General features: G+C 42.0%; 3 protein-coding genes across 4 annotated transcripts in view; all 3 read left to right on the forward strand.

Moving 5' to 3' along the window:
* The window catches only part of LOC311015324 (uncharacterized protein), a gene marked incomplete at its 3' end in the record, with an annotated part of 558,532 nt that overhangs the window by 95,240 nt on the left and 436,443 nt on the right, over positions 1-26,849 (forward strand). The window contains exons 7-10 of the mRNA XM_084012477.1: positions 4,248-4,421; positions 5,058-5,114; positions 14,016-14,144; positions 16,453-16,581. Coding sequence (XP_083868603.1) covers positions 4,248-4,421; positions 5,058-5,114; positions 14,016-14,144; positions 16,453-16,581 — 489 coding nt within the window. The remainder of the gene's footprint in view (positions 1-4,247; positions 4,422-5,057; positions 5,115-14,015; positions 14,145-16,452; positions 16,582-26,849) is intronic.
* The window catches only part of LOC311010666 (NLR family CARD domain-containing protein 3-like), a gene marked incomplete at its 5' end in the record, with an annotated part of 160,137 nt that overhangs the window by 67,587 nt on the left and 65,701 nt on the right, over positions 1-26,849 (forward strand). The gene's annotated exons all lie outside the window — the stretch shown is intronic.
* LOC311028678 (neoverrucotoxin subunit alpha-like) overlaps positions 1-26,849 on the forward strand; it is a 116,064-nt gene that overhangs the window by 23,514 nt on the left and 65,701 nt on the right. The window lies entirely within an intron of this gene.

Raw genomic sequence — 26,849 nt, forward strand, 5'->3', positions numbered from 1 at the left:
AAGGTCACGTGGCAAAATAAATCATAATAGAAACGATGCATTCTGCTCAATTTCCTCAGCTCACTCCACCTGCTCTCGAGCAAAATAAAATGATAGGAAATGAATATAGTCCATTTAAGGATATTTAATATTGGCCCTCTGCTTCTAAATCATGGAGAAATAACAACTTCAAATAAGTCCAACATTTAAACACTGTAACCAATGGATGATATTAAGCTTAAAGCATATCGTTTTACAGAGAAACAGCCGATATTTTGTGACCTGTTGTGACAAAAAATATTCTTCAGTTAACAGTTACCATGGAAACGAACGTCTCTTTCTTCGTCTGTATCCGACGGTGAGGGATTTACATGCGGGTCATAGAATATGAATGAAAATGAAAATGTGTTATTTATTTGTTTGTTTGTTATCCAACTCCACTTACTCAGGAGCTAAATACTAATAAAAAAAATACAGTCAAGCAACCCGCACGTTGGCTAATCCCCTTGCAGTATGTGACGAGTAGGGATGAGACTGTGTTGGCCAAAGTGATGCACCATGCACGATAAATGATTGCCTGAAGGAAAATATGTCTTCCTATTCATTTATTTGTTTGTTTATAATCCACCTCCATGGTCATATCCCCTTTGCGTCACTGTCGGACGCAGAGGGTCCCCTCTGCGTCCGACAGTGACGCAAAGGGGATATGACCAATCGTCAGTATGTGACGAGTAGGGCTTATCACAGACAGAGGGAAATGACTTCATAAATTCATGCAGAGCTGCTTCAGTATGCTTTGACTCAAATACACGGTCCCACTGTATGTTCTGTACGTCTTCAATAAAGGCATTATCACAGAAATGTCTCTTCTATATCATTTTAGGTCCAACTTTGGGGACTTTCACTTTTCTTGCCATAGCAATCATGTTATGATCACTAAATCCAATTGGCACTGAGACGACCTTTGAGCATTTATCTCCTGAATTAGTAAAAAGATGATCTATGCAAGTTGAAGACAATACACCTGCATTGTTGATATTTATTCTGGTTGGTAGATTTATCATTTGAGCTAGGTTACATACGGTGGCAGTGTCATTAAGCTTTCTTTTCATAGGGCAGTTTTTTGAGAGCCAGTCTATATTTAAGTCTCCTAAGAAATACATTTCTCTGTCTGTGTCAGAAACATTCTGAAGCATTGCACAGACTTTTGCAAGATATGCTGCATCCGAGGAAGGTGGTCTACAGCAGCAGCAGATTAGTAATGGCTTTAGATGTGGCAAGTGAACCTGGATCCAGATTGATCTACATCTGTCAAGTCCAGATCTCCTCTTTGTTTTATTGGAATGTGGTCTTGTACATAAAAGGCTCCTCCTCCCCCGTATCTGTTTCTATCAAGTCTAATTATATTGTAACCTTGTATAAATACCTCAGTATTGTCAATTGAATCGTCCAAATGAGTTTCAGAAATCGCTACTATATGTAGATCATTTTCAACATTATTTTACTCAACTCAGTTACCTTGTTTTTCAGACTACAGATGTTTAAGTGGGCAACTTTGAGTCCTTTTTTGGGAAGTTTGATAGACATTTAAAGTTAGTAAGGATTTGCAGAATAGATGTCAACTCTAAAAAATAAAAAAAAAACCATAGTAAAAACACAAAAACATGTAGATCAGCAAACCACAAACTATGCAAATGTTTCCAAATCCTTTAAGCTCCTGACCATTAGCACTTGTGTCTGCTCAGGTGCACCATTTAGCTTTATGTAGACTTTGCAGTTGGACGACCAAGTTGCTTGTATTTTTCCCTCTTTGCGTCGGTACCGAGCTCTTTTAGCGATGTCAGCATTGCTCTTCTGGTTGGCGTTGCTCGTCTGGTTGGGAATAGAATGTTTGATAGTAGTTTGGAAAGCGTTGTTTAACTTTCTCTGGACAAGTTTCTATTTCTTTTGTTGCAGAATTTCTTCTTTTATGTTTAGTTCTATCCGCTTGTTGTTTTCTTAACTTCTATGATAGAAGTTTCAGTGATTTCCCACCGACTTCATAGTATTGTTGCTTTGTGAAAAGGAGTTTTCTTTGGATTTCCTGAGTATTTATTTCATCTATTTTTGTTTTTCATTGTATAATCTTATGTTTGTTGTCATCTTGGGGAGACTTTGCATGTTGGTTCTGTCGTCTCTTCAAGTCCTCTTCTCATGTTCTAACTTTTTCTTCTCTAATTGTCTTCTCATATGAGGAGATGGCTATTATTTGACCCCTGATCACCGCTTTTAGTGCATCCCAGAGAATAGCTGGAGTCACTTCTTCATCATCATTATTTTCCAAATCCATTTTAATTTCACTTTTCAAGGTATCTTTAATAACTTGGTTATTGAGAATGTTTGAGTTCAGTCTCCAGAGAGTGGACTTCCTCTTCCTGTTCAACTGGACTGACATAGAAATGGGACCATGGTCTGAAATAGTACTGGCTCCTGTTTCACAATCATCCACTCAACTTGTTTTCCCACATTGATTTTCTGCAGAAGACATGAACACACATTCTTTGCCGTTCCTTCTTTCTCTGTACCTCTGTTCCCTCACCATACAAGGCGGCAGTGTGTTACCCCAAAATACATCAAACACATAAACACATCATTTTAATATCACAGGATGTGACAGAGCTATTTAAATGGGCGGGAAAACATTTCAACGTAACAACAAATCTCCTCAAAACCATGACAAGATATACAGGAGGGAGAACAGCGACCTCTGCTGGGCAAATTAAAACAGTACGTGGATGGGAGAAAACGAAAAGGAAACTTCTCACCTGTAGCACAAGTAGGATACAGGTCACCGCCCCATGGAACAGGTAGTAGCTGTGTGTCTGGTTAGACTGCAGCGTTTCTCTCCGCCTCCTGTTGATCACATCTACTTCCCCAACGAGGCGCGGCTCATCTGGAACCAGCCTCATATATTCATGTGAAGACTGAAGCCCTTGCTGTCTGTGATCACCTGTCGACGGCGGCCTGAGGTAAGCTGACGACAGCCGATGGGAACTTGTGATGACTGATATGTGGGCTGCTTGTGGCTCCGTGATGCGGATCACGTTGGTGCTGGTTTACCGGAGACCTGTTCTTGTGTAACGCTGGCTGGATGTGTGGAGATACCATGAAGTACACACGTCCTGTACTCAAGTAGAAGTACGCATACTTGTGTTCAAAAATTCTCTGGTGAAAGTAGAAGTACTGGTTCTACTTCTTTACTCAAGTCAAAGTGTAAAAGTACTGGCTCTGACATCAGGAAGTAAAAAGTATCACTAAGAAGGACAATTCTACTGGCTGTTTGTTGACAAGACCAACTGAAACTCTCGTCAAATTAATGAGAAAATAAATAATCGTTGATTCCCCTCAAATGTATTAAAACTAAAGTAACAAGCCTGTTTTGAAAATGTGATGAGTAGAAAGTACAAATATGAGTTGTTAAATGTTAAATGTGATTTAGGAAGGAAGACGAGCTCTTCTTGTCCTGGTTCTTGTTTGCTTGTTTACTCCGTCGGCTGCATAGCTGTGAAGTTATCGAGTTCACCAGCCGTTTGTGCTTTTGACTCACATCTAGAAAACTGGGCTCATGTGGGACACGCCTGATCTCCAGTCCCTTTATTTCCTGTTCCAACTAAATCTAGTCATCAGGACGGTTACTAGGTTTAGACTGAAATGACGCAGCTTCAAGGGGGCGGGGTCACAGAAAAGGGGCAGGGCTAATGTCAATCAGAAGCTGTCAGTGACGTATAGGATTCTGACTAAATGAATGTTGAGGATATAAATCAGTCATAAATAATCATCAAATCATGTTTGTGATTCATTCAAGCAACAAAATATGCATCGAGTTGTTGGAATGTGTTTTGGTTTGTTGGTCTCTAGTCGTCCCACTTTCTCAAATCTGATGCTAATGTGGGACAGCATGCTTTGGGTCATCTGGGACAGTCATGGAAGCTCTCTAAACGGGGAAAGGTGCATTCAGGGACTTCCTGAATCAAACCAGGAAGGAGAAACTACCTGCAGATGTCAGACAGGGCTTCATGGCAAATACAGTCGGTCCCGGTCTAAACACTGATTGTCTAGATAACTAGCACATACTCAGCTAGCTCTATAGCTAGCAACATTAGCCTGCCAACTAGCCCAGTTAACTCCTTGGTCTCATGCTGGTAGACAATGTTCTGTTCTCTCGCTCTCTCTATCGGATTCATGAAGCTTAACTAGTGAGAATCTGAAATCTAAATGTATTGTATCAGGATGCAGCAGCAGAGACCAGACTCCCCTGGACCTGGACCTGGACCCAGCTGTGTGTCCATGAAGAGTGACCGGTCTACCTGCAAAACGGCATTGACCCAGAAAACACCCCAGCCAAAAGGAAAAAGAAAGACTCGGCAACAGACACAGACGACCGACACACCACAGACATTAAGGTCAGTCTGCTTGACAGCATAAACAACAAACTGGATCTTCTAACGTCACGAGGAAGTTAAAGACATGCAATAGCCTGGAATTTCCCCAAAACAGCATTGTAACAATGCAAAAACCAGACCTGTTAATACAAATGCATATTGTTACTAAAGAAAATAAACTGATGAAAGAAAGTGGACCTACAAACCCGCTCCATGCACGACATCCCAGAATCGTTAATCCCAGACTTCATGACAACCTCACGTAGAGAAGGGTCTGTTCTAAAGGGGATCTGAGCCTCAACAGGCCAGCCACCTCCTGCTGGGTCTGGTGGCGGCCCAAAGGAGGTGAGGACAAGGCAGCAAGGAGGAAGAGACGGGAGACAGATTTAAACTTGTATCATCAAGTTAAAACCTACATTTAAATAATAAATAAATCCAGAAAGTTCTTCCCGGATCCAGCTGTCCTGACTGGTTCTGACTGCCCCATAGCCACGCCAATGCCTCTTTGTCCACAGAGCCTGACCAGAGATAACCCTCTTCTTATATATTTATTATTATTATTATTATTATTATTTTCTTTCTTTTTTCCTTTCCTCTCCCTCACTTTGATTAATACTCTCCTCCTTTTGCTCTTTCCTCTCTCTATCTTTCACACAGAAAACTCCTCCATTCACCCAGTGAACGGTCTATGGCTGAACAAGCTGCTGATGGAAGGTAAGAACTGAACCTGGACTCTCCTTGGAGGATAAATCAGGTCTAGACCAGCCAGAGAAAAGTTAAGAGTCAGAGAGAAGCTAACTTGGCTAACGTCACAGCTAATGCCAAAGAAGTGGATCTACACTAAGCTCAGCTAAACTAAGCTGGGTTTACATCGGAGCTACTTGAACAAACAAGAGTCTTGGTCGGTCGGTCAGTCTTTACAAAAACATAGCGACTCTACTGGTGTGGCATTGAATTGCATTTCGACACTTAAACCTCACCATCACGGTCTCCAAGCAACTGCGTGGCCGTTGCGTGATCACTACGCGGAAGCATAACCGAGGCTTTACTGTAGTTTTCAACTGGCTGTACAAGTAGTGTCTAGTGCTGTCTTGAGCATTTTCAGGTAGCGTCACCGAGTTCTGACCTTTGCATTGGAAAACACTGAGAATAAACTGTCATGATGAAAACATGACAAAGCCATTTGACTATCTTGTTCATAAACGATGGTGTCAAAACTTTCATTTTGATGACACTGGCAGTTTCATTGCCATGAATACTTGCTTTTGAGGAATGGACTATCCATTTTGAGCAAGTGACGTGATTTTGCAGGTTATCCACTAGGTTTTGCAGTTTGCACTAATTGTTTTGAGAAATGCACTAACTGCTGTGCAAATGCTAATAGTGATGTGAGAAAAGCACTCAAGCCACTGAGAAAACTGTAACTAACGACATGTCAATGTCGTTTAAATCAGTGGACGTTTTGTTTTTACATGTTTTAACAATGTCCAAAAGTTATTTTTTCATCTACTGCCTTAAGAAACATAGAGCAGGGATTTATCTCCAATAAATTCTCATACATTTCTCCAGATGTCCCTGGATCTGGGATTTGTTTAGGCAGGTCTGGTCCAACATTTACAAAAAAATGATTAAATCTGTTAGCTACATCCTCCATATTATAATTTTCTTTGTCCTTCAATAAAATATTTAGGGTAGTTTGTCTTCCCCGCGCCATTTCTGATAATACTATTAAGTATACTTGTTACGCCTGGCCTAGGGGTTGCCAGGACATAACACATGTGAACCCTCTCTTTTCCCACTCCCAGAATAAACCACACAAAACCAGAACGGATGCAGTCCAAAATAAAGGGGATTTATTCACCCAAACAAGAGAGGCTTTAGGGTGACAATACCTAAAACAACAAACAAAACAGCTGGGTGGTAAAACTAGCTTTCCTATCCAAAATAAAAGGAAACCAAATACAGGTTGTCTTACCTCACTGCCTAAGGCTTCAGGCTACTCACCACTACTAAAACTGGACTGACTGCAAAATAAAAAATACACTGTGGTCCAGAAACTCTGCCACCTCCATCAGTTTACACCGGTACGAACGAAAGGCAACGAGAACAAGCAACGAGGGTGTCAATGTCAAAGCAATGGGTCAGCATGCAAGGGAGAAGGGAGAGGAATCGACCCAGAGCTGCTGCAGGCTCCATCTTTGAAACGTCCCCCCACCGAGGATCCATATAAGTCAACTTATTCTTGTACTTTTTATATTTATTTTCTTAATCTTGTGACAACCCGGAAATTTCGGGGTAACGCCGACGCTCGCCGGAACCGGAACTAGTACCGACGCTCGTTTCCCTTTGAAAAAGCCGGTGGGAGAAGTGTTTTCCGGGAGTCATTTGGAGAGAGAGAAAGAGAGAGAGAGTAGGAGGAACCGGAGCAAGGCTCAGTGCGCGACATAGAACCACGCAGTTAGTCCGTGTTCTGTTCTTTTCGTCGACCGCATCCGTCACCACTCCGCAACTGCCTCCCGTCACCTTTCATCCCTTCATCATCCTCTCAACCCCCCCACAAGGATATAAACCAGAAAATCAGCTGGAGAACGACACATTCACCCATCCAAACCCGACAATAATACCTGACTGACTGACTGTGAGTACAGACTGACGTTTTTTCTTTTTCCCCTGATTTCATTTAACTGACGTTTTTTTTTCTTTTCTTCTCTCTTTTGTTTGAGAAACTTTATTTTTGAAGAACTATAATCTGAATGAACTGATTTTGCTTGAAGAAACTGAACTGAACTTTATTTTTGAAGAACTATAATTTGAATGAACTGATTTTGCTTGAAGAAACTGAACTGAACTTTATTTTTGAAGAACTATAATTTGAATGAACTGATTTTGCTTGAAGAAAACTGAACTAAACTTTATTTTTTCAAAAGAAGAACCTATTTTGTGGTCTCCTTAATTTATGGTTGATGATTTTGTTGAATGTGTTGTTTTTCCCCGTTGTTGTTGTTCCAGTTAACACAATGAGATTTAATTTAAAAAGGGTGGTACTATTTTAGGTTTCATCCTTGTATGGTGTGTTTTGGGGACTTTTTTGACTGATCTTAAATGCCAGGAGAGAAACCTGGCTGGCGCCCACCATATTAAAAGAAAACCCAAACCGTCATATAAAAAATGGCGCCCAACGTGGGGCCCCGAATGAAATAAAACCTCATTGAATGACCAAAGATAAAACTGGAAATAATTAAATAAAAAGAACCCACACTTGTGCTGAAGAAAAAAACTTTTTACTCATGTCTGAAACAAAGGAAAGCAAAATGGCCACCAATTTGGATTCTTTACTGTGGGAAATGGAGTCTTCACAGCCAGAACCAGTGTGTACACAGTAAGCGCCTGCAACAACTTACTCTCTGCTGGACATGGATCTTTGTGAATTTTCTGAGTTGGTTAGTCCACTATCACAAAACACGGTTTTGACAGATGACAACAGTGGAAAGGGAGGAGGTCCGCCTGCGGCTTCTTTCCCAAAGGACATCTCTGACTCTGGGATTCAAAAGCAGCTTCACAAAATGGCTGACGAACCGCAACACCACAGACAGGAACTAAAGGAAAATATGGAGAAAATTACAAAAGAAATCACTGCTCATACTGAACATGTAACCAAAACACTTGTGAATCTTTTTCAGGACCAACAAAAGGAAATTGTTAGGCATATGGATAAGCAACTTGAATATCTGAGAACGCAGTTTAATGCATCCCTTGGTTGGAGGTTACAGCACCATCATGCTGACCTGGTTAAAGATCTTTGCTCTGTGCTCACACCAATGTCTGATGTTATAACTCACCTGGAGGAGGAGCTCTCTCATTGCAAAAACTCAATGCAAACATTGACTGATGAAATAACGGCCACTAAACTTACCACTGCTGTTGAGCACACAGGTGTTCAAACCCATTCTGAGGTTCTCTTGGAAGAAAAATCCCCCCACAGTTCCAACCGGCCCCGGTTACAATCCACGATACAACCTGGTATACCAGAAGAAGATTTCTGTTCACCTGGAGGATCCACCATTCACGGGGAAATAAAGTCCAGATTCATGGGAAAAAGCCCTATAAAGCTACCATTTCCGACATTTGGTAAACTAGATGACACTTCTGATCCACTTCGATACCTGGAAAGATGTGAGGATTTTTTGGCTCTCAATCCGCTCTCTGATGATGAGCTTATTGCCACCTTGCGTAATGTGCTTCATGGGACTGCAAGAGACTGGTGGGACATGGGACGTCATAAAATACACACTTGGAAAGAATTTCATGAGCAGTTCCGTGCTGCTTTCCTGTCGGAGGATTATGAAGATGAGCTGGCGGAAAGAGTGCGCACCAGAGTTCAGAAGGAAGGTGAAAGTGTCAGAGATTTTGCATATATGTATCAGTCCTTATGTAAACGCTGGAAGCCAAAAATTAAAGAAGAAATAATCAAGATGATTTTGAAAAATATTAACCCCCAACTGGCCAGTCAGCTGAGAAGTAGTGGAGTTACTTCCGTTGATGGACTTGTGCGTCTGGGCCAACAACTGGAGAAGGACCGGGAGAACCAGCTGCAATATGAACACAGGAAAAATGCATGGAAGAAAATAAAATAAACAAACCAACTTCTGAAAATGCCCCATTACCACCCAATAAAGATAACCCGGTTCGTTCAAATTATTCCAGTCATAACCAGCCACAACAGGTGTACTGTTGGCGCTGCAAGGGGAGTCACGCACCTGCTTCTTGCCCACAGTGGACCCCTCATAGAGCTTCATCTTCTAGACCTCCATACCAACAGGGCGGGAAAACAAACCCCAGTAAAGAAGGACCTGCCACTCTGGGTTCATTCAAGCCTTCCAGTCACTCCAGTTCTCTGAGGGAAATGTTCCCTTCATTACCAGCAGAAAGCCCTCCCCCCCCTTGCCAATTAATAGTGCCATTGAGCATTGGTTCTTGGAAAGGAACTGCTGTCCTAGACACGGGATCATCTTACACTTTGTTAAATGAAAAAGTCTGGTCAACAGTAAAGCTGCAGCATGATGTGTTGAAACCATGGAGTAGAGGACCCCTGTATCTAGCAGATGGAGAGGGAAGACAGCCATTAGGATGGAGTGAGCTGAAGGTGTTCTTACGGACTCAATTAGTGACCTTACCATGCATCATTCTGCCAGCACGCAGCCTTGCGTTTCCTGCAGTTGTGGGCCTTGATTTCATGTCTTTAACCGGCCTTCAATTTGATGTCTCTCAGAACAGCTACTGGTTTAAAAACAATTTGGAGCGCAGATATCAGTTCTTGAATCCATCAGAAGCTGGATGTCCACCTCAGCTTGCTTTCTTCTCTGCTGTTGCTCCTGTCAATCTGGTTTCTCCGCTTCCATATCATGATCTCCTGCAAGCTGCCACTGACAACGCACACCTGGATGATTTTGGAAAGAGTCAATGGTTAAATCAACTACAGAAAAATTCAGGTGTTTGCAGTGAAACTTTGGGATGTACGGGTGTTCTTACACACAAAATCTTTCTTACCCATGAGGTACCGATAAAACAGAAGCCCTATCGTGTTTCACCAACCAAGCTTCAAGTTATCAAGGAGCATGTGGAGGACATGCTAGAGAAGGACATCATAGAGCCATCAACCTCTCCTTATGCTGCTCCTGTGGTCCTGGTGCCTAAAAAGCAAGACCCAAAACCAAGATTCTGTGTAGATTACAGAAAGCTGAATGCGGCAACACATACTGATGCCTACCCCCTACCTAATATCCAGGAAATACTGGAATCACTAGCCGGAGCAGTCACATTCACAACATTGGATCTCAACAGTGGCTATTGGCAAGTCAGGATGGATCCAGAGAGTCGGGAGAAGACCGCCTTCGTCTGTCCTTTTGGTCTTTACCAGTTTAAGGTAATGCCCTTTGGCCTCAAGAATGCCCCAGCCACCTTCCAACGGCTAATGGAGCTAGTTCTTGGAGACCTACGGGGAAACATATGCTTTGTGTACCTAGATGATATCATCATCTACTCTCTTACAGTGGAACAACATGGTAATGACATTCAAACAGTGCTTGACAGACTACGAGCTGCTAACCTGACAGTGAATATGAAGAAGAGTCAGTTTTTTCGAACCTCCTTGAAGTTTCTGGGCCACATTGTATCCTCTGCTGGGATAGGAGTGGATAATGAGAAGATCCAGGCAGTACAAGATTTCCCCGTCCCACGGAACATCAAAGAACTTCAAAGATTTTTGGGGATGACAGGATGGTACCATCGCTTTGTGCCCCGGTTTTCTCGGATCACTGAACCACTGAATGCCCTTAAACAGAAAGGAGCAAAGTTCATCTGGACCTCTTCTTGTCAGGAAGCATTTGAGACCTTGAAGCAGTGTCTGGTCTCACCTCCAATCCTCGGACATCCTGATTTCAATCTGCCTTTCATTGTGTACACAGATGCCAGTGACATTGGGATAGGAGCTGTCTTGGCTCAACAGACTGGTCTGGGCACTGAACAGGTTCTTGCCTTTGCCAGCCGCACCTTGAATCAGGCAGAGCGAAATTATTCCACCACAGAGCAGGAATGTCTTGCTGTTGTTTGGGCCCTGGAAAAGTGGAGATACTATTTGGAAGGAAGACACTTCTCAGTAGTTACTGATCATTCATCTCTTGTCTGGGTTTTTAAAACCCAGAAGCCAAGCACTCGGCTCATCCGATGGGCGCTTCGCCTTCAGGAGTTCTCCTTTACGGTGGAGTATCGCAAAGGAAAATATAACACTGTGCCTGATGCTTTGTCGAGAGCTCCTGTGGAGGATCAACAACCCCATGCCACTTGTGCTGTGGTGCTGCGTTCAAAAAGAGACACCTCTAGAGACCTGCAGATTACTGATGAAGACATTTGGAGATCCCAGCAGGGGGACTCGGATATCAAGAACCTATACAACAAAATCATGGAAACAGGGGAAGTGACTGAAGATTTGGCTACAAAGTTCACTGTTCTGGAAGATAAGGTATACAGAGTGGTGAAATTACCTCATAAAACCCTGTATCAAATATACATGCCCACTTCTCTCCGTCCTCAGTTACTCGCTCACTATCACGACGATCCTCTCTCTGGCCATTTTGGGAGGTACAAGACCTATAAGAGATTACAAGCTCTTGTATATTGGCCTAGAATGAGCCTGGAGGTAAAAAGTTATGTGCAATGTTGTCAAGTTTGCCAGCTCTACAAACCTGAGACCCGGAAGCCACCTGGAAAACTCCAACAGACTGTGGTACAAAAACCTTGGGAAATGCTGGGAGTTGACCTCATGGGACCCTTCCCCCGAAGCTCAAACGGCAACGTCTACCTCCTTGTTTTTGTCGACTATTACACCAGATGGGTTGAGATGTTCCCACTTCGTAAAGCCACCTCTGAGACAGTATCCCAGATCCTAACAAAAGAAATTCTGACCCGCTGGGGTGTACCATCCTACATACTGTCGGACAGAGGACCTCAGTTTGTTGCATCCGTTTTTGAGGAAACATGTAGCCGCTGGAATCTCAGGCAGAAGAGGACTTCAGCCTACCATCCACAAACAAACCTGACAGAAAGAGTTAACCGAAATGTGAAAGCCATGATTGCCTCATATGTACAAGAAAAACACAAGAACTGGGACAAGTACTTACCCGAATTCCGCTTTGCTCTAAATTCAGCTGTGCACGAGTCCATTGGAGTTACACCGGCAGAGCTCAACCTTGGTCGACCCCTGAAGGGCCCCCTGGACGCTGAGCTCATGCCCCGGCTGTGTAACCCTGACACAACTGCATACGCTACTACAAAACAAATTGAGGAATTCAAGAAGCTGGTGGAAATTAACTTGGAAAAAGCAAAAACAAGACAAAAACACTATTATGATAAAGGGAGGAGAGATGGAAATTTCTCAGAAAAAGACCGTGTATGGATCAAAACTCACCCTCTTTCAAAAGCTGACAAATTTTGAGGTTGTTCTGGAGGACACGGGAGAGGACTTGCGTGTGGTTAATGTGGCGCAGCTAAAACCCTGTTATCCCAGCGCTGAAGAGCTGGACCGGAAACAGCATCAACAAGTCCTTGACATTTTTCATGAAGACAGTGATGAGGAAGATTTCCTTGGCTTCCCTACCTCTGCTTTGGACACAGGAGACAGGAAAAATTGTTGACAGCCTCCATAAATTAGGAAATAATTCCGGCTTTTCTCAAGGGGGAGGGAGTGTGACAACCCGGAAATTTCGGGGTAACGCCGACGCTCGCCGGAACCGGAACCGGAACTTCACCCATCCAAACCCGACAATAATACCTGACTGACTGACTGTGAGTACAGACTGACGTTTTTTCTTTTTCCCCTGATTTCATTTAACTGACTTTTTTTTTCTTTTCTTCTCTCTTTTGTTTGAGAAACTTTATTTTTGAAGAACTATAATCTGAATGAACTGATTTTGCTTGAAGAAACTGAACTGAACTTTATTTTTGAAGAACAATAATTTGAATGAACTGATTTTGCTTGAAGAAACTGAACTGAACTTTATTTTTGAAGAACTATAATTTGAATGAACTGATTTTGCTTGAAGAAAACTGAACTAAACTTTATTTTTTCAAAAGAAGAACCTATTTTGTGGTCTCCTTAATTTATGGTTGATGATTTTGTTGCATGTGTTGTTTTTCCCCGTTGTTGTTGTTCCAGTTAACACAATGAGATTTAATTTAAAAAGGGTGGTACTATTTTAGGTTTCATCCTTGTATGGTGTGTTTTGGGGACTTTTTTGACTGATCTTAAATGCCAGGAGAGAAACCTGGCTGGCGCCCACCATATTAAAAGAAAACCCAAACCGTCATAATCTTTAGTTCTCTGTCGTAGGAAATCTCTGTAGAGTGTATTTTTTTGCAGGCATTTTGTAATCCCGTTGTATTTCATGGACATTTAGTATTCATTTTTTTTTTTTTTTCTGTTATATTCTTTGATTGGACAGTTTTTTATCATATAGTGACTTAAACATAGTAATGAATGTTTCATAAGCACTATCAATGTCTGTTTTTGGTATATTATGTCCCAGTTTTGTGCCATTAAGTCCTTTTTTAGTGCATTGATAGCTTCCTCTGATCTCACTCGTCTGTATTCTGTTAGTTTGTAAGGTTTGTTGTTCCTGTGGATGTAGTCATAAACTATGAAAATGATATGATGATAGGATAGAAATGCAAGTTTAACTGGGAAATTCAGATCTTTTCTCTGTTGGTCTGTTGAACCACAAAAACACACATTAATTCACAACAGCTGGTGCAATCTTCCACCTGAGTAGTTTGTAATTTACACGCATGAATGAATAATGTGAAGGTCTGAACTGCCAAACATCTCCCACAATGCAACTTTCACCTCACATTACTTAGTTTGACAGCAGGATCATTTGTGTTTATTTGCATCACTCGTGACGTTCTAGATACGAAGAGGGTCTTACCTCCATATCATGACCTATGTATCAGGATCATATCGTATTGGGATAATCATGTTTTGTGATAACTGGGTGTTGTGGATTATATTGTGATGTATGAAGATTATCTAGTGAGAATCTTAAATTGTAATTATTGTTTCAGGGTGCAGCAAGTGAGACCAGACTCCCGTGGACCTGGACCTGGACCTGGACCCAGCTGTGTGTCCATGAAGAGTGACCAGTCTATGGGTCACCCTGTTTCATTTAAAACTGAACAAGCTGCTGATGGAAGGTAAGAACTGAACCTGGACTCTCCTTGGAGGATAAATCAGGTCTAGACCAGCCAGAGAAAAGTTAAGAGTCAGAGAGAAGCTAACTTGGCTAACGTCACAGCTAATGCCAAAGAAGTGGATCTACACTAAGCTCAGCTAAACTAAGCTGGGTTTACATCGGAGCTACTTGAACAAACAAGAGTCTTGGTCGGTCGGTCAGTCTTTATAAAAACATAGCGACTCTACTGGTGTGGCATTGAATTGCATTTCGACACGTAAACCTCACCATCACGGTCTCCAAGCAACTGCGTGGCCGTTGCGTGATCACTACGTGGAAGCATAACCGAGGCTTTACTGTAGTTTTCAACTGGCTGTACAAGTAGTGTCTAGTGCTGTCTTGAGCATTTTCAGGTAGCGTCACTGAGTTCTGACCTTTGCATTGGAAAACACTGAGAGAATAACATGTCATAATGAAAACATGACAAAGCCATTTGACTATCTTGTTCATAAACGATGGTGTCAAAACTTTAATTTTGATGACACTGGCAGTTTCATTGCCATGAATACTTGCTTTTGAGGAATGGACTATCCATTTTGAGCAAGTGACGTGATTTTGCAGGTTATCCACTAGGTTTTGCAGTTTGCACTAATTGTTTTGAGAAATGCACTAACTGCTGTGCAAATGCTAATAGTGATGTGAGAAAAGCACTCAAGCCACTGAGAAAACTGTAACTAACGACATGTCAATGTCGTTTAAATCAGTGGACGTTTTGTTTTTACATGTTTTAACAATGTCCAAAAGTTATTTTTTCATCTACTGCCTTAAGAAACATAGAGCAGGGATTTATCTCCAATAAATTCTCATACATTTCTCCAGATGTCCCTGGATCTGGGATTTGTTTAGGCAGGTCTGGTCCAACATTTACAAAAAAATTATTAAAGCTGTTAGCTACATCCTCCATATTATATTTTTCTTTGTCCTTCAATAAAATATTTAGGGTAGTTTGTCTTCCCCGCGCCATTTCTGATAATACTATTAAGTATACTTGTTACGCCTGGCCTAGGGGTTGCCAGGACATAACACATATGACCCCTCTCTTTTCCCACTCCCAGAATAAACCACACAAAACCAGAACGGATGCAGTCCAAAATAAAGGGGATTTATTCACCCAAACAAGAGAGGCTTCAGGGTGAGCAATACCTAAAACAACAAACAAAACAGCTGGGTGGTAAAACTAGCTTTCCTATCCAAAATAAAAGGAAACCAAATACAGGTTGTCTTACCTCACTCCCTAAGGCTTCAGGCTACTCACCACTACTAAAACTGGACTGACTGCAAAATAACAAATACACTGTGGTCCAGAAACTCTGCCACCTCCATCAGTTTACACTGGTACGAACGAAAGGCAACGAGAACAAGCAACGAGGGTGTCAATGTCAAAGCAATGGGTCAGCATGCAAGGGAGAAGGGAGAGGAATCGACCCAGAGCTGCTGCAGGCTCCATCTTTGAAACGTCCCCCCACCGAGGATCCATATAAGTCAACTTATTCTTGTACTTTTTATATTTATTTTCTTAATCTTTAGTTCTCTGTCTTAGGAAATCTCTGTAGAGTGTATTTTTTTGCAGGCATTTTGTAATCCCGTTATATTTCATGGACATTCAGTATTCATTTTTTTTTTTTTTCTGTTATATTCTTTGATTGGACAGTTTTTTATCATATAGTGACTTAAACATAGTAATGAATGTTTCATAAGCACTATCAATGTCTATTTTTGGTATATTATGTCCCAGTTTTGGGCCATTAAGTCCTTTTTTAGTGCATTGATAGCTTCCTCTGATCTCACTCGTCTGTATTCTGTTAGTTTGTAAGGTTTGTTGTTCCTGTGGATGTAGTCATAAACTATGAAAATGATATGATGATATGATAGAAATGAAAGTTTAACTGGGAAATTCAGATCTTTTCTCTGTTGGTCTGTTGAACCTCAAAAACACACATTAATTCACAACAGCTGGTGCAATCTTCCACCTGAGTAGTTTGTAATTTACACGCATGAATGAATAATGTGAAGGTCTGAACTGCCAAACATCTCCCACAATGCAACTTTCACCTCACATTACTTAGTTTGACAGCAGGATCATTTGTGTTTATTTGCATCACTCGTGACGTTCTAGATACGAAGAGGGTCTTACCTCCATATCATGACCTATGTATCATGATCATATCGTATTGGGATAATCATGTTTTGTGATAACTGGGTGTTGTGGATTATATTGTGATGTATGAAGATTATCTAGTGAGAATCTTAAATTGTAATTATTGTTTCAGGGTGCAGCAAGTGAGACCAGACGCCCCTGGACCTGGACCTGGACCTGGACCCAGCTGTGTGTCCATGAAGAGTGACTGGTCTATGGGTCGCCCTATTGCATTTAAAACTGAACAAGCTGCTGATGGAAGGTAAGAACTGAACCTGGACTCTCCTTGGAGGATAAATCAGGTCTAGACCAGCCAGAGAAAAGTTAAGAGTCAGAGAGAAGCTAACTTGGCTAACGTCACAGCTAATGCCAAAGAAGTGGATCTACACTAAGCTCAGCTAAACTAAGCTGGGTTTACATCGGAGCTACTTGAAAACCTGGTGCATCAGCATCAGACTCCAAGTGGGTCTGACCAAACTGGGTACTTGATGCATTGGGAGACCGGTTTGGTCTAAACACGTAAAGAAATCCAGAGGAATCAGGAACAGGCAACCGGTCAAAGTCCAGGAACAGGTACGAAGGGAGAAACAGACACGTATCAGGTCCTGGATCAGGCCAGGGTTCAGGTTTTCATGGGAAGCAAAGGCAACGTTGGAACTTTGATATTTTTTTAACTTTAATCATCCATTAACAGAAAGTTCAAGGCAAGCAAGCAGCAACCAGAGAGACAATCTGTCAAGTCTGTGTTAGAAAGACTCACACAAGGACCAACAGCAGCCATATCAAGTACAGTTCACCAGCTACACCATCTGGACCAAGACCTGAATGAGGTTTCCTGCAGGTTTGAGAAGCCAACGGTTAGCTACTAAGATGACTTTAACACGTAGCTGTAAAGTTGACCTTGAATTATGAAGCTAACTTTGTTAGCAGCTTCACACCAGAATCCACATGGATCCAGATCCAGTAAGGTTGCTGCTCAGGGTGCCGCTCTGCCGCTTGTGTTCATCAGAACCCGAGGCTTCAAAACCGTAGTCCACAAACCAACGGGTGACGTCGCCATGACAACGTCCACTTCTGATCTCCAGTCTGTGCTTTAGTGACTCTTTGAACTTGGTTTTCTCCACAGAGTTCAGCAGATCTCAGAGGTTCCGTTTACCCGGCAGCATCAAACACACCTGGACTCCATATTTATGGTGAGTACATGTACAAGCTCACCTTTCACTATTAACCACATCGACTACAGATTCAATGCTGAACTGGTTCTAGTGGTCTCCATGCTGCTCAGACCCACACATGAATCCCATGTTGGGTTCTTTAGAGTTCATGTTCAGTTTATCCTTCTGTTCCAGCTGCTGGAGGAGAACCAGAAGGTCCTGAGTCCAGATTACCCAGAATGCTTGGAGAGTGAGGATGAGGAGTTGTTGGACGGTGAGGATGAAGAGCAAAGGAGGAGCAGAGAGGCGTTTCAGAAGATCACAGTGGACTTCCTGAGGAGAATGAAGCAGGAGGAGCTGGCTGACTGTGTGCTGATGGGTAAGAGGATTTTAACAGATTTAACATGGTGGAAAGAAGAGAAGGATTCAATATGAAGAACTTCATATTTCCAAACTCTTAATAGGCTGCACATAACTTCAATGTTTGTTAATGTTCGGATGTCAGAATCGATATTCCAACACTCAAGTTCTACAGAGTTCAGACAGGATCACGACCGTTTCAGAGAAACAGGTGTTTCACTTCACCCAGTGACCGTGTTAACTGGTGACTTTCAGCTCGTAGGAACTAAATGGTTAGGTTACGGTCTACCAGGATATTTAGAAAACCCAACGGTACTATTTTCAACACGTCATCATACCGTCTCTTTCTATGATGCTGTATTGTGATGTGTTGTAGTGACTGACTCGTGGAGCTTTGCAGCTGCATTTCAAAGGGTTATATCCTTCAGTTCTGTTTGTCTTGTAAAAGTCTTTTATTTATTTCATGTTGCACCCGATTGATATTGTCTCCAATAGTTCTGATTTAATCATTAAAAAAGTCACTCATACTGAGGACTACAGGGATACATGGCTCTAATACATGGCTTGTTCATAGACTGTAAAAGGGTCTGTAGGATCCACTAACTGGGTTCCTTTGTTGTTTATCCAGGAACCGCTGGTGCAGTGTACCAACGTAAACTCAAGTCTAACCTCAAGAAGAAGTTCCAGTGTTTGTTTGAGGGCATCACTGAAGCTGGAAACCCAACCCTCCTGAATCAGGTCTACACGGAGCTCCACGTCACAGAGGGAGGGACTGCAGAGGTCAATGACCAACATGAGGTCAGACAGATTGAAACGGCATCCAGGAAACCAGACAGACCAGAAACAACCATCAGACAAGAAGACATCTTTAAAGGCTCACCTGGAAGGGATGAACCAATCAGAACAGTGATGACAAAGGGAGTGGCTGGCATCGGGAAAACAGTGTTAACACAGAAGTTCACTCTGGACTGGGCTGAAGACAAAGCCAACCAGGACATACTGTTCACGTTTCCATTCACTTTCAGAGAGCTGAACCTGCTGAAAGAGAAGAAGTTCAGCTTGGTGGAACTCCTTCATCACTTCTTCCCTGGAACCAAAGAAGCAGGAATCTGCAGGTTTGAAGGGTTCCAGGTTGTGTTCATCTTTGACGGTCTGGACGAGTGTCGACTTCCTCTGGACTTCCTCAACAACGAGATCCTGACTGATGTTACAGAGTCCACCTCAGTCCAAGTGCTGCTGACAAACCTCATCAGGGGGAAACTGCTTCCCTCTGCTCGTCTCTGGATCACCACAAGACCTGCAGCAGCCAATCAGATCCCTCCTGGGTGTGTTGACATGGTGACAGAGGTCAGAGGGTTCACTGACCCACAGAAGGAGGACTACTTCAGGAAGAGGTTCAGAGATGAGGAGCAGGCCAACAGGATCATCGCCCACATCAAGACCTCACGGAGCCTCCACATCATGTGCCACATCCCGGTCTTCTGCTGGATCACTGCTACAGTTCTGGAGGACGTGTTGAAGACCAGGGAGGGAGGGGAGCTGCCCAAGACCCTGACCGACATGTACATCCACTTCCTGGTGGTTCAGTCCAAACTGAAGAACGTCAAGTATGATGGAGGAGCTGAGACGGATCCACACTGGAGTCCAGAGACCGGGAAGATGATTGAGTCTCTGGGAAAACTGGCTTTTGAGCAGCTGCAGAAAGGAAACCTGATCTTCTATGAACCAGACCTGACAGAGTGTGGCATCGATATCAAAGCAGCCTCAGTGTACTCAGGAGTGTTCACACAGGTCTTCAGAGAGGAGAGAGGACTGTACCAGGACCAGGTGTTCTGCTTCGTCCATCTGAGTGTTCAGGAGTTTCTGGCTGCTCTTCATGTCCATCTGACCTTCATCAACTCTGGTGTCAATCTGATGGCAGAAGAACCAACAACCTCCGGGGCGTCTGAAGTCACCAGAAACAAACGTAAACTAACACGTCTGCACCAGAGAGCTGTGGACAAGGCCTTACAGAGTCCAAACGGACACCTGGACCTGTTCCTCCGCTTCCTTCTGGGTCTGTCACTAAAGACCAATCAGAAACACCTACGAGGTCTGCTGACACAAACAGGAAGTAGCTCACAGACCAATCAGGGAACAGTCCAGTACATCCAGGAGAAGCTTAAAGAGGATCTGTCTCCAGAGAGAAGCATCAACCTGTTCCACTGTCTGAATGAACTGAATGATCGTTCTCTGGTGAAGAAGATCCAACAGTCCATGACTTCAGGACGTCTCTCCTACAAGAACCTGTCTCCTTCTTATTGGTCAGCTCTGGTCTTCATCTTACTGTCGTCAGAAAAACGTCTGGACGTGTTTGACCTGAAGAAATACTCTGCTTCAGAGAAGGCTCTTCTGAGGCTGCTGCCGGTGGTCCAAGCCTCCAGCAAAGCTCTGTAAATATAGTTTTTATATTCAAAATACAACGAACCACCATGGAATTACAAGGTTCTATCTGCATTCTGAATGATTTGATTGGTTTTCCAAACAGCAAAAAGTAAATAATAAATAGTAGTCATCCAAATAGTTACTTGAGGAAAAAACTATTTAGTGAAAAAACTATTCAACTACTGAGTACTTGCTGATTTACTGTTTCAATAATCAGAACCTGAAAGTAAAATAGACAAAAATATAAAATATCAATGTGCAAATTCATTCGGCTCCACCAAAAGAACAAATCACTAAAGGAAACCAAACTCTTTTCTCTGCAGTTTGATGTTTAAATATTTGGGCATCAAAATGAACGTGTTAACGCGGGATGATTCATTTGTGGATTTAACACATTCATCTTTTTAATGCATTAACACTGTTGGCTCTCTGTACGTTGAAGTATAAAGAGAGAGAGAGTGAGACGGTGAGTAGTGTTAAAATAATTACCCGTTGGTTTAGAACTGGAGGAAGGAGATCGGAGTCAGCTCAAGGTCCAAACAGGGATTTAATCTTGATCAAGAGGAGAATTCACAGAGCAACATGCTGGTCTGTTACTAAGTGTAGACTCGACGTGTTGTGAGACAAACATGATATTTATCCATCTTCTTGTGGGTGTGTTTTCACTCATTTCACAGGGATGGAAGTCGTAAACTCAAATGTTTAACTTAACCTTGCATGGGTCACAAACCCTACCTGGGTCATAAACCACAACTATGTCGCAAGGCACACATGGGTTGCAAAACACACACAAATGGCCACAGGTCACAGGTCACAGGTCACATTCACACCAAACCTTCTCATGTGTAAGTCTTCAGTTCAGATATCTCTCATCAAGAAGTACAAAATTTCCATATCATATCCCTCCTGTTTATGCTGATTCTAAGCATAATCATAACATACATTTTGTGAAGTGTGAGAGCAAAAACCCTATCAGGCAGTTCAAAACATTCTTATTATCCATTATTCTTCTAGAAAGGGAAACTCTCTCACGGTCCCGCTGCCCCGGCAACCACCCGCAGGTACTCCATTTAACAAGGCACAGAAATTATATAAAAATAAACATAAATTCAAAAGCATTTTGATTACATTGTTGCCCCCAAAAACAAAACATAAATGTCCTCGCCAAGCTAGTCAACCCATCGGGCTTGGCTACGGACCTATCCCTACCTAGTTAAACTATCCCTTGCACGTAAAAAGAACAAAAGAAATGGGGTCACCTTCAATATGTACAAATGCTGTGAATATTTTTCTCCTAAGTGGCTCTAGTCGGCCAATTCAGAAAACTACAACTTCAGTTAGATTTTCTGTAGTCTCATCATAATTAGTAGAATAAACATATCTCTTAGTCCGTAGTGTCCTTATCCTCATCAAAGAGGTTACCATATAAATCATCATCTGTCAGATCAGAAGTAACATTTTCTTGTGCTGCATTCTCATAGTCCCCTCGGTGATCATCGGTGATGGGGATCCTTTCGTACAGCATAGTTGTTTTAGTCACAGCGGTGTCAATGAGTCTCTGTAACAGTCCTCTCAAACAGGGGATACAACAACATCCACAAACGATTAGAATGGCAATCATTACGGTTACAGATAACATCATAGTTTTCATAGAACCTGCCCATTTTCCAAAAATGTCCTAACGCCATCCTATTCTGCCATGCCATTAAACTAGTCTTATCTAACTGTTGATGTATGCCCCCAATTGCTTCCTTAGTGTAATTTAAAAATCTTTGTTGGTTATAATAGACGTAATTTATCCAATCCACATTTTTATTAACGGTTACCCACCAAGCCAGGAGTGATTCAAATCCTGCAGCAACCTGATTTCTGGCTTTAAACTCATCAGGAACACCTCGAGGAACACCAATTGCATCTATATAAACTCTGCTGTCAAAAGATCCTGCTGGTGCATTTCTCTTTGTTCGTAAATTATGTATCGCCACTTTTTCTAATGCCATTGTGTCATATGGTAAAATATATGTCGGCATTAATAATTGTACCATAGCACAAGTTCCCTTCCAATCAGTTGGTAATTTTGCTCTGAGTATCTTACCTCCACAGAACCACCATACATCAGCTCTGGCCATGGTTTGATCATTCACTATGTCATCAGTGACATTGCTCTCGCCCTTAATTACATCAATGATGGTTTTACAGGTTGTCAATACTCCTACTGACACAGTACCTCTGCTTCGTGTCAAGCAGGTATAATTCCCGGTGTACAGCGTAAACCAAGGTGGTTTAATCTGTGGTGACACTGGGGGGAACAGAAGTTTCAAAGTGGTGCAGTTTGTAGCATTCTCTGATTTGTATAATTCTAGCATGCAACGAAAACCTTTTGGATCATTATCTGGATTAAGGGGAAAAGGCACTGTGCCTAACCCCGGCCTGGCTGCTGCACATGCTAGACAATTGGAAGACGATAACTTGCTGTTTCGGGCTGTGTAAACAATCCATTGTAGCCATACATTTGAGTCTGTGAATCCTGTTTCTAGGGCATACGTTTACAGGATTACAATTGTTTGTTCTGCAAATATCTTGTTTTGCAGATATCTTGATAATTTTCAGTCGGTTTTTCAAGTTAGAATTTGGGTTGTATCCCCAATCCCGTGGTCATGTATTAGCAATTACCCAACTCCACTTCTCACACGCACACCCACTTATATGAACAGTTCTACCCCACACTTTTCTATATGTGCTGCATACCTCCGTGGTGACACAGATATAATTTTCTGTCTCCGGCCAGTGAAAGTGTTGTCCTGAACAGGGGAAAACCTGACATGCATCAATCTGAGCAATGCAATTCATCCCTTCAGTACATTTTATTATCACTACACCTCTACTAGTGTCCCACCTGGATTGTATTCCTATAGCTCTTTCCCTCATTTTATCGTATACCTGGCCTTGTGTCCCTATATTTGAAATAAGGAATGCAATTGTGGTCACACATAAAACAGTCATTAAGCATAGTTTTAAATCCGGCATGGTGAATGCTTCTACTTATCTGACAGTGGTATTTGTGCTCTTTTGCAGTGTGTGAGATGGATCCAAGTCTGTCTTTCAGCTATGCGGACTGCTGTTGGTGTAGACAGTAACACTTGATAGGGTCCTTCCCAACGGGGAGCTGACCAATCCCCCGCCTCAGGACTTTGATAAACACCCAATCTCCTGGGTTTATTGGCCCTCCTGTTGGTGCTGGATCTGTAGGAGGAGATACTGTAGACATAACACTTTTGTTCTTCATCATTTTTGACATGTAGTCAACGATTGTTTCAGTCAATCTTGTATCATCTCCCTTTGTATCTATTAGCGGTACCCTAAATGGCCTTCCATATAATATTTCAAATGGTGATAATCCTGTACTGTTAGGTTGAATGTGTAAGCTTAATGCTACAGCTGGTAGACATGTTACCCAACTCTTCCCTGTTTCTTCCATAGCCTTTCTCAGTTTTGCTTTAATAGTTCCGTTGTTTCTTTCCACCAGTCCTGCTGACTGTGGATGATAACTACAATGGAACCTGAGTTGGATTGAAAATATTTCCGATAGCTTTTGTATTACTTGATTCCTAAAATGAGGACCGTTATCACAATAAATCTTTTCTGGAAAACCATACCTTGGAGCTATTATTGTAGCCAAAATTTTGGCCACAGTTATTGCATCATTGTTCACTGTTGGTGTAATTTCTACCCATTTGGAGAACATATCCACTATCACTAAACAGTATTTCTTTCCTTCAGCTTTGTTTAATTCAATAAAATCCATACAGATACATTGGAATGGGTATGTCGCTTCTGGGAATTTACCTGGTTTAGGACGTAGTCTACCTTGAGCATTATGTTTAGAGCAAATCAATCATGAGGCACAACATTTTTTGTGTAATTGTGAAATCCATATGTAGTAAAAATGTTCTCTATTGTGGATACCATCCCTCCTGTTGAGACATGGGTAATCCCATGACTCAATATCGCAGCAAATCTAAATACATTTTTTGGTAGTATAGGCTTTCCGTCGAGGCTCTCCCAAATCCCCGTTTCTGTCTGTGTGGCTCCTTTATTTCGCCACATGCCTTTTTCAGTCTCCGGTGAACTATTTTGCATGTCTCTCAAAATGTCATGATCTATATGTGTAAGCGTAGTCTCAGTAGTATAAATGTCATCTACATTTTTCTGAGTAGCAGCCGCTCGTTTTGCTTCCTCGTCCGCTTTTTTATTCCCCATTGAAATAAAATCTTTACCTGTAGTATGTGCGGCACACTTGCACATTGCAACTTTTCTTGGCAGTTGAACGGCATCCAGTAGCTGCAAAATGAGATCTTTATGTGTAATAGGTTTCCCTGTAGATGTTACCATGCCTCTATTTTTCCACTGTTGTGCAAACACGTGAAGTGTCGAGAATGCATACTGGCTATCTGTATATACAGTTATATCTTTATTTCTCCCTATTTTGCACGCCTCTGTAAGTGCAACAAGTTCTGCTGCCCGTGCAGAGAAATGCGACGGTAAGGAGCCTGACTTCAAAACCTTGTCAGATGTTACTACAGCATATCCACTTACATTTGTCCCGTCAGGATTCTTTTTACATGAGCCATCCACAAATATCACAATATCAGCAGCATCAAGTGGTACATCGGTGAGATCTAGTCTTGGTAAAACTCTAGCACTAGTTTCTCCTACACAATCATGTGCTAATCCATCTGTTTCATTTGGTAGCAGGGTTGATGGGTTTAATGTAGTGCATCTCTCTATAGTGAGATGTGGCTGTGACAGTAGGATAGTCATACAACTAAGATGTCGCGCTGGTGACATAAAGGCTATTTTGTTCTGCATTAGAAGTGCTGAGACCGCATGTGACACCATAAGTGTCAGTGGGTGAAATAACACTATAGAAGCAGCTGCCATAGGTTGGTCATATATAGCATTTTGGAGCGGTTGTGCTATTTCAGCATAATTAGCAATCCATTGTCTGCAAAAATTGGTCATACCTAAGAAAGACATCATTTGTCTTTTGGTTGTAGGTTTTGGTGCTTGTAAAATAGCTGTTTTCCTTTTCTCGTCTAGATGTTTACCTGCCTGTGAAATATTAAAACCTAAATATTTTACAACCGTTTGCCACAATTGTAATTTATTTTTGCTGACCTTATGTCCTTGTTCAGCTAAGAACTTTAATAGAGCTAAGGTATCTGTTTTGCAATCTATTTCAGTTTTAGACGCTATTAAGATGTCATCCACATATAATAGTATCTGGCTTTTACACGGGGGTTCAAATTTTGCTAAGTTTGCGGACATGGCCATCGAAAAGAATAGTTGTCTGTAGGCAGTCTACTACCGCCTTCATCTTTTCTGATTATTCTAATTGTTCTGCATGCTCCCGTCTCGCATAGAAAACAAGTTTTAAAGTTTTATAATTGTTAACCAATAATCTGGTGATCGGTAATCGGTTTCTGATTCATGCTTAAAAATATTTCAGCACTTTCTAGTGAACATACTTCTTCTCTTCTGTGTCTTGGTGTGTGTGTGTGTGTCCATGCATGACCTGATTTATTGAAGTCACGCCGATGAATCATCAACTCGTCTGGGTCTCCCTGCTCCTCCTCTCCCCCGCCAGCCTCCTTGACCTCTGCCCTTTGGAGCTCTGCGTTCTCGAGCCCAATGTCCAAATTTACCACAACTGTAGGAGCTCTCATCTCCAAATCTCCGTCCTCCCCGTCCTTCTCCTCTTCCTCTCCCTCTCCAGGCTCCACGGCTAACATTGCCTCGGAAATACACATCAGTAAATGAATTAGCATAATTTTCATCATCATCATCATCATCATCCATGACAAATATTTCACTTGCCTTTTTTTGTTCCGCCTTTCTTGGCTTTTCATAGTCAGTCGTAGCTTGTATCCCAGCAGTTCCAACACCAATTAGGTGCTTCCTTATAAACTGTTGCTATCGGTGCAGGAGTGGAGAGAGTAGATGCGAAGAGAGAGAGAGGGCGAAGGAGTGGAGCTGAGGCCTGGACAAGAGGCGGCAGTGGCTGAGGGATGATGTACGGGGGAGGGTGGAGACCCAGAGGCACATACTTGTCATCCTGTTTATCTCGGTTGGAGTACAAAACAGGATAAAGTTTATTACATACTGAATCTTTTTCTTTTCCTTTTTCTCCTTTTCTTCCTATCTTCTAACCATGCTTTCGCCTGTGTGTATCCCTCTTTCTTCTGCCTTTTCTCACTTCCCTTTAACCTTTCCTTTAAACCCATACTTTTTTCCCCACTTCTTTATATATTTTACATTATCTAGAGCTTTCTGGCTCATTCGTTTTGCGTCTCATTTATATTGAACCTCGTCAGGTTCACAACAACAATATTTAAAAAAAAAACAACAACAATTTAAAACAACTATTACAATTTCCCAGCTTGAATTTGTTTAGTTATTTGTTTATTTATTTATTTATCTATTTAATTATTTTCAATGCGTATTTTTATTTAAACGTTTTTTCTATTTTACCGGTCTTTTCATTTCTTTTCCTTTTGAGTACTCTTACCTATGGGTCTCTAACCCTTTCCCT

The sequence above is a fragment of the Eutrigla gurnardus genome (assembly GCF_963514095.1).
Source record: "Eutrigla gurnardus genome assembly, chromosome: 1".
NCBI classification, from domain to species: Eukaryota; Metazoa; Chordata; class Actinopteri; order Perciformes; family Triglidae; genus Eutrigla; species Eutrigla gurnardus.